Source organism: Pyrus communis, chromosome 1 (genome assembly GCF_041283825.1).
Source record: "Pyrus communis isolate YQ-2024b chromosome 1, ASM4128382v1, whole genome shotgun sequence".
Classification (NCBI taxonomy): domain Eukaryota; kingdom Viridiplantae; phylum Streptophyta; class Magnoliopsida; order Rosales; family Rosaceae; genus Pyrus; species Pyrus communis.
Window position 1 is genome coordinate 15432437 of NC_142565.1, and position 18710 is coordinate 15451146.

Below are 18710 nucleotides of genomic sequence, written 5' to 3' on the forward strand. Positions count from 1 at the left end.
ACGTCAAGGGATTAATTGGGGCAGTGGCTAGACGTCTAGCATTTAGGCAGGGTTTGGCAAAGATTTTTAAACAACGAAAAAAAATAGAAACTAGAAACCGAAAAGAGAAAGGGTTAAGTCCAATACTTCTCCTCCAAATACTATAACACTAATGTGTGTCCATACACACATTATGTGTGTGTACATACATATATATGTTGGGTGGTGCTATTCACACACCTATTTTTTTCTTCTTACAAACCTCTTTTAATTTTCAGCAGTTGGATCGAAACAATTGAAAAAGATCAATGAATAAAAACTAATAAGGGGGTTTAGGAAGTAAAAAAGGGTCTGTGAATAGCAGTACCCTATCTGTTAAATAGCAGGATGGCACATGACACAAAAAAAAATAAAAATAAATGTAGATTTTAGGTCCAAATTGATCACAAGCAACTCTTTGTGTTATTTCAAGTGGTAGAAGGATGTGTGATGAGTTAGAATTAGAATCCATTTGACTAATGAGAAATGGAATTTTTCTTTTCTTTTTGAGTACTCTGCATTTATTAAAATATTATTTCACTCATATGGTTTCATGTGTTTATTAACGTATAAGGAATCAAAAACCTAAAGTCATATGAAATTGTTATTGACACTTCAAAAATCTGATTGTGCACTCTTTAAAAGTGTATTTTTCTTTCTAAACATAGAAAGTTTAAAATGCTAAATAAGAATTTTGAAATGCTAGCAACAAAATCCAAATCATAATTCACATTAACATTCCCTTTCTTACTTTTATTTGTATAACAACAAGAACAAAAATAGTCAAAAAGTGCATAATTTATCCCTTTATATAGGGTAGATAATCAATTTGGCCACGTTGGTAATGTACGTAGTAGCCTCACACCAGTTTTGAAATATACTTACTCCTTTATGTTACAAATTTAATTTACAGTGTTATTCTTTTTCTTACTCTTAGTTTTTTTTTCTTTTTTTTTTTTTTTTGTTATAAATAACAATTAGAAAAGAGTGGGGAATCCTATATTTTCATATCTATGATACATGTATAAACAAGCGAGAATGTGAATATTTTCTTCTTTGGGTAATGGCAAGAAAACAACCACTAGTATGAAAAACTATTAGCACGACAAATGTTTGGGCGACAAAGCAAAATTCATCACGCAAGTACGTTTTGCGCAACGAAACAATAGCTTCGTCACGCAAGAATTGTGCTACTTTGCACGACGCACATCTTTGTCATGCAATACAGTTTGCATGACGAAAAATTGATACACATCGTGCAAAGTCAGTAAGAAAACCACGGGTAATTTTGTTTTTGGCGAAAAAAAATTGTGCGATGAAGTTTTTCTCATGGAAACCTTGCACGACACAGGCTTCATCATGCACAGTCCATTCAGTTTTTTAGTCAAAGTATTCAGTGCATGTGAATCAAAGAGTCAATACCGTATTTATTGTAGATGTTTGCGCAACAAAGGCTTCATCACACAAAGTTTCTAACCTTCCTATAAATATGCGCTTCTTCTCTCCTTATTCTTCACAATTCGTTTCGGAAATGCAAAGAAGCCAGAATTCCTTTCCCGAATTATTATTTCATTTTTTTGTTTGTTTTTTCATACGCGATGGCAGACTCTGGTGGTCCTTCGTCAAAGACAATTCAAGGTGAAGGTTCTGAGAAAGGTAATATGTACTAAATTTTGTTGGTTGTGCAAATTAATTAAATATTTAAGTAGACGAATATAAGTTTTTATTTTGTTGGTAGACAAGAAAAAGAAGAGAGCTGCAACATTCATTTGATACACTTCTTCTGCTAAGAGCCGCTACTAAATCACTTACGCAGAATTAGCAGGATATGAAAAGTCAGATATGGCGAACAAGTTTAGGGGCGACGTCGGGGTATTGGCGTGTGATAGATGCAGAGTGAATTAGGAGTATTGGAGAGACATCCTCGAGGAGATAAAGACGGTCATGATCGATGCTTTAGCAGTATATGTAAATTATTAATTAGTTAAATAATAATTTAGTTCTTTAGATAAAATATAATGGTAATATGTATAATTTATTTATTTTTTTTTTTGCATATCAGCCTGATTGGAACATTGACAAAAGTGACTCAAATCTGATGAAGTACATCCACGTTGTGTTCAAGTATCATTTCCGGGAGTTGAAGTTTGATGTTCAACGTGACGCAGAGCAACATGGAATGGCTGGACCAGCGGATGATTAGAATAGTTTTTATTTTTGTTAGTCTATTTACGGTTTATTAAATAATGACACTGAATTATTAATAAATTGGAAGAATAAATTTATATGGGCTGTATTTATTTTGTTACGTCTCAAGAGCATATTTCTAAAATACTATAATATTGACACTAGTATTTTGAGAAACTGTTTTCGAGACAGAATCAAATAAATATTTTTAATTATCGCGCAAAGGTTTAAGCGACAAAATGTTTGTCACTAAAACCTTTGCAAGACGAGACTTCATTGCACAAAACACTGTAAAAAGGTCGGTTAGCGTTTAAGTCATCGAATTTACTGCGAATGTATTGCGCGACGAAAGTTTGGTTGCACAAAACTTTGTGGGATGAAATTTTGTCGCGCAAAGCCATGGTCAGTGGCGTTGAAGTCATGTCATTTATTGCGTATTTATTTCGCAATTTGCGCGACAAACCTTTTGTAGCGCAAAGGTTGTAATCCTGAAGGCGGGACCAACAATTCGTCTCGTAAAGTGTTACTATTCTATATAAGCACAGATTGTGTTGCAGTTTTATTCACATTATTTTGTCACCTAATGGCAGATAATAAGGATAGTATGTAGGAGAGCGGAGGAAAGAAACCGGCAGGAGAGCATGCCCCCTGGGCCCCATGATATGACTTAATATGTGGAGTTTGCGCATGCAATTAGTGTAGCAATGCGGAACAATTGTCCTACTGCTGAGTGGCGTTCTTAGAAATATGTGCCCGAGGATGTGAAGAAGGTGGTGGTGGATCAATTATTAGTAAGTGTGACAAAGGTTGAAAATAATTAATTTTGTGAAATTGTGTTGTTATATGTTGTAATTAATTATTTGCATATATGTGTAATAGTGTAACTATACTCTTGATGATACGAACAAATAGTTGATGAAGTTGATGGTGGCGTTGAAGAGGGGTTACAAGCAGTGGCGTTATGACGTGGAGAGGAATAGAGGACCAGCGAAGCATTAGTTTTAAATTTATGTTCTTGAGGACAATAATTAATTTTTAAGGTTTTCTTCTAGGTTATGTATTTGGACTTAATTAGGCTTTAATTCATGTTTTGTTGTTTACATAATTGAATGGATTAATTTAATTTCTTTCAGTTTTCAATTATTTTGAAAATAAATATTATAACTGAATATTTGTTTGTAATTATGAAGTTTACGTAAATATAGATACTAAAGACCTATATTTACATAAACTTCATAATTACAATCAATTACGTTTTGCATGACGAATGGTTCGTCTCGCAAAGGGTGTAAAAAACGCGGTTAAGTTTACCGCCATATTTCGAATATATATGTTTTGTGTGACAAATGCTTTGTTGCACAAAGGTTGTTCAGTTTTTTTGTCAGAGCATTCAGTGCATGCAAATCAACGAAATGATGAAGTTTTTTCACGAAAACCTTGGGCGACACAAGCTTCGTCGTGCAAAGTCTTGAGTCAGAGCATTCAGTGCATGTGAATCAAAGGAAGCAATACCGTATTTAGTGCAAATGTTTTCACGACAAAGGTTTCGTTGGACAAAGTCCCTAACCCTCCTATAAATATGCTCTTCTGCTCTCTTTATTCTTCACAATTCGGTTCGGAAACACTTTACTATTTTGCATATTATAATCAATTTGTTCTTTGATTGTTGGTACAATGGCCGACTGTGGTGCATGTTCATCAAAGACAATGGATGGCGAAGGTTCCGTAAAACGTTTGTATTTTAAATTTTTCATTTTTTATAAAGTTTTTAGTTTGCTTCAATATTATGAATATATATTTTGTTAATAGACAAGAAGAAAAGAGCTGCGGTATGGGTCCGACACACTTATGGTAAGAGCCATTACCAAATCACTGCTAACTAATTAATAGGGGTTGTGAAGTCAGATATTCGTGCTAGCTTTTAGTTCGACGTTGGAGTATTGGTGCGTGACAAATGTGGTGCGAATTGGGAGTCTTGGAGAGCCATTTCTGAGGAGCTGAAGATGCATTTGATTGATGAGTTAGCTGTATGTGTTAAGTTATTAGTCAAATAATTATTATGTTTGTTAAATTTAATATAATAGTGAGATTTTAATTTATTAATTTTTTTCATGACAGCCTAATTGGGACATTGACAAAATTAACCCAAATCTGATGAAGGCTATCGACATCTTCAAATCTCGTTTCCGGAGTGGAAGTTTGATAATCAACGTGTGGTAGAACTACTGCGAGAACTAGAACTACCAGTGGAGGAGTATAATAGGGTTTTTTTTATATATAATTTTATTTCTTATTTAATAATAAGATTTGAAGTAGAAGTTTTTTATTATGAATAGTTTAATTAAATATGTACTTAATGTTTATTTTGAATAAAATTAATACATTTTAATAAATATTTATATTAATTAATTATGCATGAATGGTTTAATGAAATAAGTTCTTGATTTATTAAGTATTTATGTGGTCTGGAAAAAAAAATTAAAGACTGAATGGAAAAATTCAAAATTTTTTTTTTTCAAAAAACGAAATTAAAAAAAAAAGAAAAAAAAAGGGTAATGCGCTACGAAATGTGGTTCATCGCGCAAAGTGTTCTAAAAATGCGGCAAAGCATAGTTGGATGACGCCAAAAGTGGAAGCACCATGTTTTGCACAATGGTTCTTTCATCGAGCAAAGTCTTTTCGCTTTATTGAATTTAACCAGAATGTAGGAAGGCATAAGCTGCAAAACAATTGTAGTCGATGCCTTCCTCCTGGAATTTCCAGTAGTTGTAGTTGTGTTGCCGTTAATCTCGGAGGTATATTTTCTTAACTAACTTATTTAATTTCCATTCATTTAGGTTGTTTTGTATGTAGTTTATAATTGTTGTGAGTTTATGTAATTGTATGCAAACATTTTTGTATGGATGTACAAAAAATGGTTTGCAATGTTCATATGAACTTAGTTTCTCGTTTGAGAATTAGTTGGATTCACAAATGGATGTGAAAGCATGATTGCGATCCAATTAATTCTTGAATTGTCCCAAAATTTTGGACAGTTTGAGAATGCATAGTTAGATGTTGTATTATGCGGTTCACGCATTAGAGTTTGAACGCAAGAAATTTGGTAGCATCTCTTTGTGTTCTTCGGGTGCATCGTAGTTTTTTGTATCTATGTTGTGCACTTGAAGAATATCAGGGAGATGCTCCCGAAATTTTCCTACGATAGAACTCTAATGTGTTGGAACCGTAAATTACAGCACGCAATTGTGCATTCTTGAATGAGATAGGACCCATACTGAAGGCATAAGGTGGCATGTCATAATCCTAATAGATGTGCTGATGATTATTTGGATGGAATAAATCAGTTATTGATTTTGCAATTGCAAACAACCAGGGTTCAACTCAAATTCAGTGTCCTTGTAGGAAGTGTAACAACTCAATGATTGAATATTTTGAAACTGTTCGATACCATTTAGTTAGAAATGGGATGATAGAGACCTATACTACGTGGAATCATCATGGAGAACAAATACAACATGCTCCATCCTCACACATTACCCGAGTAGTGGAGCCAATTGAATCTGTTAATGACCCAAATGAACAAATTATGGACATTATCAATGATGGTTTTCCAAACACTAGTTTAAATACAAATGAGGAAGTAGAAGATGAGGTCCCTCCCACCATGGACAGTGAAGCATTTGAAAAATATGAAAAACAATTAAAAAGTGCCAAGCAAGAATTATACCTCGGTTGCGAAGGATTTTCAATGCTCACGGCCATTGTTGAGTTGATGCATGGCAAAATAAAGTTTTGTATGTCGAACCAGTGTTTTGATTAGTTTTTGGAGGTTTTCGAGAGGATGCTTCCAAAGGACAATTGTCTGCCTAAAGATCATAAAAGTGAAAAGAAGGTGCTGAGTGGTCTTGGATTGGGATATGAAAAAATTCATGCGTGTAAAAATAATTACATTTTGTTCTACAAAGAGAATAAAGCGTTGGATAAATGCCCTATATGCAATGAGTTGCGCTTTAAAATGACCTTTTAGAATAGAAAACAAAGATTCCACAAAAAGTTATGCGTTATTTCCCATTAAAGCCCAAGTTGCAGCGATTGTATATACCGACGCACATTGCAAGCGACATAAGATGGCATAAGGATAAATAGGTGGATGACAATGTTATGAGGCATCCTGCATATGGAGAGGCATGGAAAGAGTTTGATCAGTTGTACTCCAATTTTGCACATAAGTCCCGGAACGTTAGCTTGGGACTTGCAACAGACGGGTTTAATTTGTTCAGGGTTCTAAGCCAAAACCACAGCACTTGGCTAATCGTCGTAATTTCGTATAATTTGCCACCTTGGAAGTGCATGAAAAATAATATATGATGATGACATTGTTGATAACCGAAGATCCGGGAACATCTATTGATCTTTATTTACAACCTTTGGTCAATGAACTAGAAGAATTATGGGAAAATGTGTTCCCACGTATGATAAATCTACCGGGAAGATGTTCATTTTGCGAGCAGCAATGATGTGGCCTATAAATTATTTTCTTGCGTATGCTATGATGTCTAGGTGAAGCACTTAGGGTTATTATGCATGCCCAGTTTGCAAAGAGAACACAACGTTTGGTTGGCACACAAAAAAAGTTTATTACCTAAGGCATCATAGATGGTTACCGTGGGACCACGAGTGGGCGTCAGAACGAGACATCCTTCTTCAACAGCACAGAGATTCGGCTGAGACCCAGAGAATGTTCGGAGATGAAATTTCTCAGTTGAATCGTTTGGATTTTGCTCTGTTGGGCAAATCCGTAAATAAGACAAGACTAGACATACATCTGAACTAGACACATAAGACGAGGTTGTTCAAGCTCCAGTACTGGTCGAATTAAAATTGAGACACAACATCGATGTAATGCATGTTGAGAAAAATATGTTTGATACATTGGTCCGAACTATACTAGACATCGAGGGAAAAACAAAAGACATAATAAAAGCTAGGATTGATTTGAAAAAAAATAGGCATTAGGCCAAGTTTATGGATGAAACCAGATAAAAGGAAAAAGATTGTAGTTTTTATCTGCTGTACAGTTTCCAAATGGGTATGCTTCAAATATCGATCGTTGCACAAACGTGGATGAAGGCAAATTTTCAGGCCTCAAGTGTCATGATTGTCATGTGAAACTTCAACGCCTTTTCCCAATAGGAATTCGACACCTCTTGCTCAAAGATGTGGTGAAGCCAATTTTGTTGTTGGCGAGATATTTTTCTCAATTATCCACAATATCTTTGCACAAGTCTAATGTTAAATAGTTGTGCGACGATATTATTGAATTGCTTTGCAAGTTTAAACAAATATTTCCTCCAGCTTTCTTCACAAGCATGCTCCATGTCATGATTCACTTGTCGAATGAGGCACTTCCAGCCGGACCCATCAACTATCGATGGATGTATCTGATAGAAAGTTATTTAATCGCCATAAATACTTTAGGTCTTGATGTATGTACGATTTGACTAATTTTACACATTATTTTGTTTATTGATGCAGACTGTTGGGTGAATTAAAAAATAATGTACAGAACAGGGCAAAGCCCAAAGGGTCAATCGTGGAGGCATGGGTCACATTGAAGTCACTTACATTTTGTGCAATGTACCTACAAGATGTTGAGATTACGTTCAATCAATAGCAACACAATAATGACGATGGTGAGAGAAGTGAAAAACTTTCTATTTTTGCCCAGAAGGGAGTCATTTAACAAAATGGACATGGAGGTAGCACATTGGTTTGTACTTAACAATTGTGACGAGATAATTACCTGTGTAGATTAGCATGAAGAGTTCATGAAGCGGGAACATCCTTCACATTTATATGCGAAGAAGCATTATGAATTGTTTCCTCATTAGTTTCGTGACAATGTAATTTGTTCATGTTTTGGGTTATTTGCATAACTGTAAATGGTAAACTAACATGTCAACTTTTTGTCATTAATTTAGGTTAAGAAATTAATGGACATGAATTCGCCTGCTTACACTTAAGAATTGTAAAACTTGGCTATTAGGCCCCTAAGCGCAAAATTATACTCTGGTTGTCATGTAAACGGCATCAAATTTTTGGCAGCTGATCGCGATGACAAGCTATGTATGCAAATCAGTGGGGTACATGTCCTAGCTGCAGGCGACATTGCAGACATTGATTTATATGGAAAACTTACAAGTGTTGTGAGATTGCTTTACAATGACCGCTATCAAGTTATCATGTTTAAGTGTCGCTAATTTGATACAAACCCATGTAAGGTTGGAGGTGTTAAAAGAGATGATGGTTTTTTATCGGTCAACACTAATAGATGTTGGTATAACGACGACCCTACATTTTGGCAACGATGGCCAAACAAATTTCCTATATAGATGACCCTAAGGGCGGGAGACAATGGAAAGTAGTTCAGAAGATCAAGCACAGATGGCTATGTGATATTCCAAACTGAGATCCTGTTAACGATGACAATTATGATGACGTTGCTGATCAACAACTGGAGACTTCAACAGAACTTGGTGCAAATACACTGCGGGATATGACTATTGTACAAGAACCATATCAAGTAGTCGCAGGTCCTTAAATCGAAATACTGATCGACTCCATTATGATTGACCTCGAAGATCTACCGCGATACAATGCACCTAAGTGTGCGAACAACGATGTTGACGTGCCTACAGACGATGAGGAATAGGAGTATGAATCTGATGAAAGTGATGATATTTATTCTAGTTCAGACGAGGATTAATGAAAACTTGTGATGTAAATGTAATGATATTTATTGAATGGTATTTATTTTGCATACAAACAAAAGTTTCCTTTAAAATTTGTAAAAAATTAATTAAACAAAAAAATATTTATTTAGACAAAAAAATAACTTAAATTTACAAAGATGCACGACAACGTTTGGGAAATGTTTGTCGTGCAAATATTTAAAAATTCATTTTTTAATTTAAAAACTAGACGCATGACGAAAATTAGAACACCGTCGTCGCGCAAACATATAAAATTTTGATTTTTTTGGACAAAATTGGGCGCACTTTTTTTTTTTTGGGTGCGTTTTTATTTTGTTGAAGCTCAAACTCGGAAAAGGATCCTCATTGGATCCTTTTTCTAGGGATCCCAGAATCTCACCCGTTCATCGTACATCATGTGGTCCAAAATCATTTTAAAATTTAAAATTTAAAATAAATATGAATAGAACCTAACGAAAACTGACCGCATGATATATGATGAACAGGTGAGATGATGGGATCCCTAGGAAAAGGATCTGGCGAGGATCCTTTTCCCTCAAACTCACTCTCTCTCTTTCATTCTTTGCATGCGAAGCTCACCAATCTCTCTCTCTCCCTCTCGATTATGTCCAAATCTCACTCTCATATCTCTCTCGATTCTCTCCATCTCTCGCTCTCATCACTCACTATCTAAGTCTCTCCCTATCTCGCTCTCTTTCTATTTCTCTGTCTCGTTGTCACTCTTTCCTCCACACCTGACGTTCGCGTCGCACTCTGACGCCACACCATCTCATCATGCTTCACAATTTACCAATGCTGCAGTGGTCCCTTTAAGCTTTACCTTTATCTTGTTCGCTAAGGCACCAAAATATTTGATTCTTTTGTCATATTGCAGTGTGTGGAATCATGTTATTTATCTTGCTCGCTAAGGCACCAAAATATTTGATTCTTTTGTCATATTGCAGTGTGTGGAATCATGTTATTGCTCATACTCCTGAGAATATTTCTTTTTTTCACTATTTGAATTTAGATTCTTAACTTTATTGTGAAGGGAAAAGGAAACTTTTACTTGTTTGAAGGGAAACTTTATAATCAGGACGTGGTGAAGGGAAACTTTTACTTGTTTGCCGTATTGTGAATTTATAATTTGAGTTTCGTAATGTTGTGTTTGGTATTCAATAATTGGATTTGGATTTGGATTGATTTTATGCCACAGTTTTCCACCTCTGCAATAGTATGAACGGTTTTCTTCTATATGTAATCCTGCAATGTAGATCTTGTTATAACTATTATATGCTATTTCTCTTCCCATTCCCTACCAATATATGGCTATAAACCATGCCCCCAACACTCTGGATTATGCGATGAAACCATGTTGCCTATAGCTAATACCTATATTTTTGCTATTTTGCTATTTGTTTCCCTACACCAACCATATATGCTATTGTCTCGAATGCTTTGCCCTAGCTGTATATTTTCAAATAAGTTCACTAGATTTGATGTTTTAGTTTGGTTTTGGATCTTTTTCCCAAAACTAGATAAACTTAATTTATCTGTGTATGTGTACACACACACACGCACACACACACACACACACACACACACACACACACACACACACACACACATACATATACATATATATATATATATATATATATATATATATATATCAAGGTAAATGTTATATATTTGACTATTCTTTGTCTATTACTGATCTATTAGCGTGCGCGTGCGCGCGCGCACACACACACACACACACACACACACACACACACATATATATATATATATATATATATCAAGGTAAATGTTATATATTTGACTATTCTTTGTCTATTACTGATCTATTGGCGCACGCGCGCGCTCGCGCGCGCGCGCACACACACACACACACACACACACACATATATATATATATATATATATATATATATCAAGGTAAATGTTATATATTTGACTATTCTTTGTCTATTACTAATCTACTGCCGGATCAGCTACTTATGATTCATTGCTTATGTTTTTTTATAAACATTTGATAGCTTTTATATGCAAAACATAAACAAAAACTTGTTGGTGTTGGTGGATTATGTATATTATGTGCCATGTAATATACTCTAATAAATTGACTAAAACTAGTGGAATGTACCTTTTTTATTTATTATTTTTGTAGATGTCGAACTTAATTTCTAACTATCGGGCAATTAGTAGGGACAATAAGACACATTTTCCAGCAGGTAGTGTTGCTGCCACCTCCCTACCTGATTTGGGTATGACGGGTGTGTCTCTAGTCACACCTGTCAATCCAACAGTGTCTCCGGCTCCTACATCATCGAATTCTTCAGTGACGCATCATGTACTAAACGCTCGGCGAACTCATCGACAGCCCCAGAGTTCTGAGGAGGCTAAGCAGTCTGGTGAGGCTTCCTCTATTCATGGAGAAGGATCCTAGACAGGTAATGCATCTTTCTCATAGTATTTTCAATTTAACAATTTGGAATTTAGATTATAATTGTTTTAAAGTCCCCAATTGGTATAAAGTGTTTTAATTGTTGGGTGGATGTGTTGTTTTTGTTGTTATATTGTCTGTAGGTTTTAGGAAATGTTATAGTTTTAGGGGAGGTTCTGCTGAATTTTCGGTACAAAATAGAATTTGTCTAATGTTTACTTTGTTTATTTTGTAGTTCAAAAAAAAAAAAAAAAAAAAAACCAAGGGCCCATGCAGACTTCTGAAGATGTCACAAACCACTCGCATACAAATATTATAAATTTTAACTACTATTTATTTGTTTAGTTTTGCAGCATCACTATGAGCTCACAAACCTCAATGTTAATCAAAACCAGTACATCAACGACCTTTGCATCAGTAGGTTCACTCAGTGGAAGAGCGACCTCCACAAGAATTATGATAATTATGACAGTCTGGAGGTCGCTTTAGCAGTTGGGTGCCCTAAAGAGTTGGTGGACCTCCAAGATGAATGGGAATGGCTCTGTGGTCATTTTCAAGACAAGAAATACCTCGTAAGTATAATATATATTTCAATAATATTTAATCAAATTTTTATATTTTTAAATAATATTTTAGTTTTTTTATTAGTTTGTTATAAATATCTAAATTAATACATTTTTTAATTCAACAGAAAAAAGTAAAGGCAAACTCAATCAATCGGTCGAAGAAGAAACTTCTTCACTGTTCTGGCTCACGACGCTTCTCTTATAGATTGGAGGAACGACGTAAGGTAACAGTATATTTATTTTAAGTTTTGATTCTTTTTACTCTTTTTTACACAATTGGTAATCTATGTGTTAATAATTTTTTTTATTCAGGGGGGTCAAAGTTTCATGAGATTGACATGTTCAAGGAGGTATACGTTTGGCCCGGGGATGAGCTAACGGAGCAACCTCATGTAAGTTATTTCAATTTTTTAATATTCAATTAGTATTAATATTAATTACATGTATATTAAAATTAATTTGTTTGCTTTCATTTTTCTAGTCCACCATAGTGGAGAAGGGCCAAACCGTTCTGGAGGAGATGGCTTCCCAGCTTCCCCCAAAGACCCCGATCGAGGAGGTGTTTCCCCTGAGGATGCTGGTTTTCAGATCATGATGGACACACTCAATTAGACCTTCAATCGTAAGCAGGGGAATATTCACGGGGGCTTAGGAAAGCCCGCCTTAGGGACCAGTTTGCCTCTTCCTCCAGGCAGAGAACAGAAGAGGTTTAGTTGCTGACATCTGAAGTGGTGGACCTAAAGGAGCAGATTGCTGCCCAACAGTCTTAGCTTACAACCCAAAGCAGTTTGATGAACCAACTTCGTCTCGCCCTTCAAATCTTTGGCATTCTATTCCCCGACGTTGAACCACTTCCAGCAACGACCTCTCAACCCCCCGTCGCAGCAGCTACGACCTCCCAGCCCCCCAACACAGTAGCAACACCACCAGCAGGTGATTGTGACGTGGATGACTACATATTGTAGTTTTGTTTTTAATCCTTTTCAAATTTTAAAATATTTCTTTTCATTGTATGTAATCTTTCAATAATTTTTTAATTCAATATTTTTCTTTACAATTTTTTTTTCATTAAATTAATTTATACATAAAACAATATTATCAACATTTAAAAGGAAATAATAAATAAAAATTATTTTAAAAAATTAATTTTAAAATCTTACTGCGACAGCCTCTATGTCCGTCGCGCAAAGGTCAGCACGTCGAACCCCACGCGCAATGAACACTCATTCGTCGATTTTTGTTTCGTGCAACGACAACCAATTCCATCGCGTAATATTCATTCTGCCCAACGAAGAACTTTCCTCTGTTGGGCAATGTTTGACGTCACGAGCTTTGCTCAACGTCTATTTATCTGCCCAATGTTTTAGGCGACCGTATTCGCATTTGCACTACGGCTGTCGCTTCGTTGCCCAAACAGCTATGCTTAGTAGTGCACATTATTGTACCACACTATGTGCTACCTTTGAAATAGTGGCAGCAATGGTGTTGTGGTTGTTGATGGTAGTGTGGTAATCATGGTTATGGTAAGATGGTGGTAGTAGAGGTGGTGTCCTTGACAACGATTATAGTATGGGTACGTGGTAATGGTGGTACAATTGGCAGCGGGGGCTGGTGGCCATGTTGGTTGTAGAAGAGATGGCAATGGCCAACAAAGCCGTTGTAGTATATGGTGGTGATGGATGTGACAAGGTAGTGATAGTGAGGGGTGGCGGTACTGGTAGCCAAGGTGGTTGCATTGCTGGTGGTTATGGCCAGCTATGGCAAGGTGTTGTTACGGTGGCAGTGGTTGTAGTTACAATGAATACAATGGTGGTGACGTTGGTTGCGGCGACTATATGGTGGTAGAAGTGGTGTTGTTAATGGTGATCGCTAGGTGGTGGTGACAACAACGTAGTGGATTATATGATAAGACGAGTGTGGGAAAGATTCATTGATTTTATTTAAAATCTTTTCAACGCAATGATTTTATTTATTTATTTATTTTATCAGTACATTGTTAGAGACTCCATAAAATTTTAATTGAATGCATCCAAATTTTTATGTATTTCTGTACATCCCTTTAAAATTTTGATTGAATACCCTTGGATATGTATCACATGGTGCCACTATGGAGTGATTTCTAGCAGGCATTAGTGTCGTATTGGTTTTTTTCTTAACTAACATAATTAACTAACATAAATAGAGATTCACATCAGTACAAACTCATATATGAGATTAGTACTATTTTACAGAGTGATGCTATTTAATTAGACACACACAACTAATATACATGGTGACGCATTCTCTTATTTAGATGAGCCTCACGTATATAGTTAGGGTCAACCTGTATTAGACAGAGTGCTCATTTTGTGTTTGTAAATGATTTTGTTGTTGCCATTTAGTACTATATTCTAGCAGCATTCCTCTTCACTTGTAAGTGAGAAGTCTTACGTTTGATTCTTGTCAAAGGCGAATTTGAATCACATTATTGCTAGCCTATTGTGAGGTTTAACCCAGTCTCCCACCATCCTAATGTAGATAATATTATTTGTTAAAAAAAAAAAAAAATTATTGTTGACAAACTTGAAACATTTAATTATGCAATAATCTATTTGGACACAAAAAAACTAATACATTTACTGATACATTATCTAGTAGACATGGATCTTACAAATTATATGTGGGATATCCAGCTATTATAAAAATTGTATCAATAAGTATATCATGGTTTGTGTCTCTAAATAGCATTGATCTTAATAAATAAAATAAAATAAAACTAATCCATGTTCACTTATTATGCCTGCACATGATCCCCAGTTATATATATATACACATATATATATATATATGTATATATATGTGCCATGTATATGCATGCAATGGCTCAGTGGGTATCACGCAGATTTCAAAGTATTAGGTAATAATAAAGCTGACGATAATAATGATAATAGTAATGCAAATAATGATAAAAATAGTAATGAGCAATGATGTTGATGATGATATAGTATAGTAATAATAATTTTGTTTATGTAGCACAGGAACATCATTCTATATATGGTCTTAATGATCGATGTAGTATATTTCAATATGTAAGAATGTTGGTATGGTTCGGTTATCCGTATATTATATTCTTGCTGAAGAAGTTTCTTTCTCCAATTTGAAAAGGATCCAAGCGAATATTTCTGCATACTCATGCATATTTTTAGATGAATCTCCAGGGATCTTGCATGTAAACATGTAACTACTTTAGTTAACTAATTATTTAATTAGCTACTAGCTAAAACGAAACTCCTCTTGCAATTATACATAAACTGGAGTATATATATAATCAGAAAGTACAGAGTAAAGTGGTGATAATAAGAAGAAATAAAAAAAGGTCTGATGATCATGCAATTCGAAGCGTTTAGCACACATACACCTAATTAAGCGATCTCACTGAAAAAAGGGGTCCTCAAAAAGAAGGTCAGACCAAGCTGAAGTAGCCACTCCTGCATAGCTTGAAGTGCTGCAAGCATCACCCAAGTTGTTGCTTACTGAAATCTCTGTCACTGTCACGGGAGGAGTCACAGAAGTAGGAGATAGAGTAGTATTTGAAGACGAAGGAATATTCCATGGATTATTTGGAGAGTTTTCACCTTGGCTTAAAGCAGTAAATGGATCTGGAGCTTGATCATTAACCATGTCCTTGTTTGGTGGTGTTGGGTATGTTTGCAAGTCAGGCAAATGAGAGAAAGGGACTGAATTATCTTGGACTACTGGTTGAAAATTACCAACTGGGTATTGTGCAGTAGGGTCTTGAATATCCAGTTGAGATGAACAGAGTGAATTCAAAAGATTAATGGTCTCCATGTCAGTGAAGTCATTTAGGTTGTTTGCGGTAGCAGCTCCAAAGGAATTGTAATTAGGTTGGAGGAGACATTGTAGATATTGAAGCCTAGCCATTTGAGAAGCTTCTGCTTGTAATCTCAAAGCTTGTTCATCCCAGCAGGACTGGTGACTGCTTCCATGGTCTAAAAGCTCTTTCAAATTGACAAGAGCTAGAAGATGAGGCAAGCTAGAGAAGATATCACTCCGGGGCCGGTGAGTCATCGGATCAAAACCCATCTGAATCAGCTTTTTCTTCAAATGGGTATTCCAGAAATTTTTTATTTCATTGTCCGTCCGACCTGGTAGGTGGCCTGCAATTGCTGACCATCTTGTCAAGAACCAAAAGAAATAAAAGGGTAAGTTTCTGGTTTATACATCAAGAAAACATATGTATAAATTTGAAAATTATCTTGCTAGATATATACTAAAACAATAATCTACCTAATAGTGATCTTGATTGACTAACAGTGTGACATTAGGATATTTTTCCTATATAGAATAATTAATTAAATTTGTAAAACAAAATGGAAATTACTTGTTGCCGAGAATGGAATGGAGATTCAGAATTGTTTGTTCTTCTTCTTGAGAAAACTTCCCTCTCTTTATATCCGGCCTAAGATAGTTTGTCCATCTTAACCTGCAACTCTTGCCGCATCTATTCAACCCTGCACATACAATAACAGAAAGAAAAGAACATCAACCACTAGACTCCTTGAGAGAGAGAGAGAGAGAGAGAGAGAGAGAGAGAGAGAGAGAGAGAGAGTGAAGTGTTTATATTTTTATGTGGTTTAGTACGTACCTGCAAGTTTTGGAAGGGCTCTCCAGCTTCCATGGCCATTTTTCTGAATGTATTTCATAAGTTTCTGATCTTCTTCAGGAGTCCAAGGGCCTTTCTTGAGGCCACTCTCATCACAACAAGGAGATCTTCCCATTTTTCTTTACCTAAGAAGATTTGGTTTGCCTCCTCCAATCCTACCATCAATAATTCACACACCCCTCTATTTATATACACCATGTTCTTGTCGCCTCCAATCACATCGAGGGCTGACTGACGTGCTACTCTCCTATTTGCTAGCTAAACAACTACAACCTTTTTCTTGTGGAAATGACAAATACACCCTCTATTCCTATGACTACGCTGTCTGCATTCTCCAGTTCTAAACATTAGATATATGATTATGTTGGTTTTGACAATGTGTGGGTCTTGATTATTAATCATAAGTGGACCATGGTTTTTTGGGTAGTGAATAAATGGCCCACTCTGCAGACATATATAGCGACTAAAACAGTGTGATTGAGTTGCCTCAAAAATCTTACTCGTCCCGATCAAGGGATTTTATAATTCATAATTTCATAGCTAGTGTGCTCAATTCACCAAAGCTTTGCTGTGATAGTGTTTGGGCTACGACAAATTGGAAAATGTCACACAAGCAGGTTATAGCTTTAATTAGCTCCATTAATCTTGCAATATTTTGATCAAGAGTAAGGTATATGTATATATGTGTGCATGTATGCATGTATGTATTAATCTATAGATCAGCATTAAGAAAATGCAATGCAGCAGTTCTCATATACACACACTTTTCTGCTATTTGATCAGATATTTTGCATAAATTATGTAGTCATTATTGCCTCTTTTATTGTTATGGCATTAGCCATATGCCGAAAAGTGGCAAAATGTTCATTATTTGACTACAATGTTAACAACATTATTGGCCTCCTTATCTGTGAAGAGTTATGATCTTTCTCTGTAAGTTATAGTAAGTCTTTCTACTCATAAGCATTTTATCAAACGGTAACCAAATAAACGAGATGTCAAGACAGTTATAAATTGAGGGCTACATCTTAATTGACTTTTACGGAATAACAAAAGGCCGTATATAAAGAGCTAACCCTAATTCCTAATGGGCAAATAAGCAAAACCCTAATTCTAATGGCTAAGGGATGCAAACTTAAGCCCACAAGAAAACTCATTAAAATACTAAACTACTCTTACACAATAATAAAATAAATTGACTAGCCAACAGATGAAATTCATCCAAAATTTTATCAAAAATTTCAAGTGCTTCTTATGAAAATACACCTACAAATTTCATTAAAAAAATTTCTTTTAAACGGTAGTCTAATCGATTTTTTTGGTTATGAAACTCTTCGAACACAACTAAAAGCAGTTTCAAACGGACCTGAAATAAAGTGTGGAAGGAGGAAAGAAAAAAATCACCCAAAACAAAAACATAGGAAAATTCTGAAGAGTAATACTAGGTAGTAAATTTATAGACTAAATTTATAAACTAAATGATGTCTCACCAATAAGAAATAAGTACGTTAATTAACACGTAAGTAATAATCCAATTGTAAACTTTCATGTTTTTTAATTTAGAAAATTTAGTTTATAAATTTAATCTGTCTAGCGTTACCAAAAAACCAACCAAAAAAATTGTGAATATATATATATATATATAAGTAGATTAGTGGCTAGAAGTCAGCAAACAGGAACAGGTGGCACGTCATCGGTGGTTGGAGGAACTCATTCCATGCACGCAACGAAGGCCCTTATTTCGTCATTGATTGCATGGTTCTCATAATATTAGTCACGTATAAAAATGAAGGAATGGGTCCTCTCATTTCTGAAATATTTGGCCAGCTTACGCATGAACTCAATATAAATACCCACTATTCTCGTCTCAATTTGCCTTCACCATTGCACCTTTCTCACTTTCTCTCCGGAAAAGAAGAAAAAACCAAAGCTAATTAAGAAATAGGTTTTAGTACTACCTAGTCCCACTTCGATCACATTGGCCCATATTACGAATTTACATATATTAATATTTTGTGTCATTAATCCCGTCCATTTTTATTTCTCCAAGAATTATGGCTTGGAAGCTCTAGCTA

The 18710-nt window shown here is 35.3% G+C and overlaps 2 protein-coding genes and 1 long non-coding RNA gene across 3 annotated transcripts; 2 read left to right on the forward strand and 1 right to left on the reverse strand.

Annotated features, from left to right (window-relative positions):
* The first annotated feature begins 3879 nt into the window (after positions 1–3879).
* Positions 3880–12350, forward strand: LOC148699242 (uncharacterized). Its single transcript, XM_088693905.1, has 6 exons — positions 3880–3925; positions 4015–4034; positions 4131–4232; positions 11802–11978; positions 12098–12196; positions 12285–12350. The coding sequence occupies exons 1-6, from the start codon at positions 3880–3882 to the stop codon at positions 12348–12350; spliced, it is 510 nt and encodes a 169-aa protein (XP_088550031.1).
* On the forward strand, positions 4873–9036 carry LOC148699243 (uncharacterized). The gene is made up of 2 exons (XR_015965610.1): positions 4873–5000; positions 7741–9036. It is a non-coding gene; the product is annotated as an uncharacterized LOC148699243 (long non-coding RNA).
* Positions 12351–15118: 2768 nt separating the features above from the next.
* On the reverse strand, positions 15119–17187 carry LOC137721364 (transcription factor MYB92-like). The gene is made up of 3 exons (XM_068460460.2): positions 16618–17187; positions 16354–16483; positions 15119–16146 (listed from the first exon to the last, which is right to left on the reverse strand). Exons 1-3 carry the CDS (start codon positions 16748–16750, stop codon positions 15384–15386), a joined length of 1026 nt encoding a protein of 341 aa, XP_068316561.2. The 5' UTR covers positions 16751–17187; the 3' UTR covers positions 15119–15383.
* Between the last annotated feature and the right edge of the window lie 1523 nt (positions 17188–18710).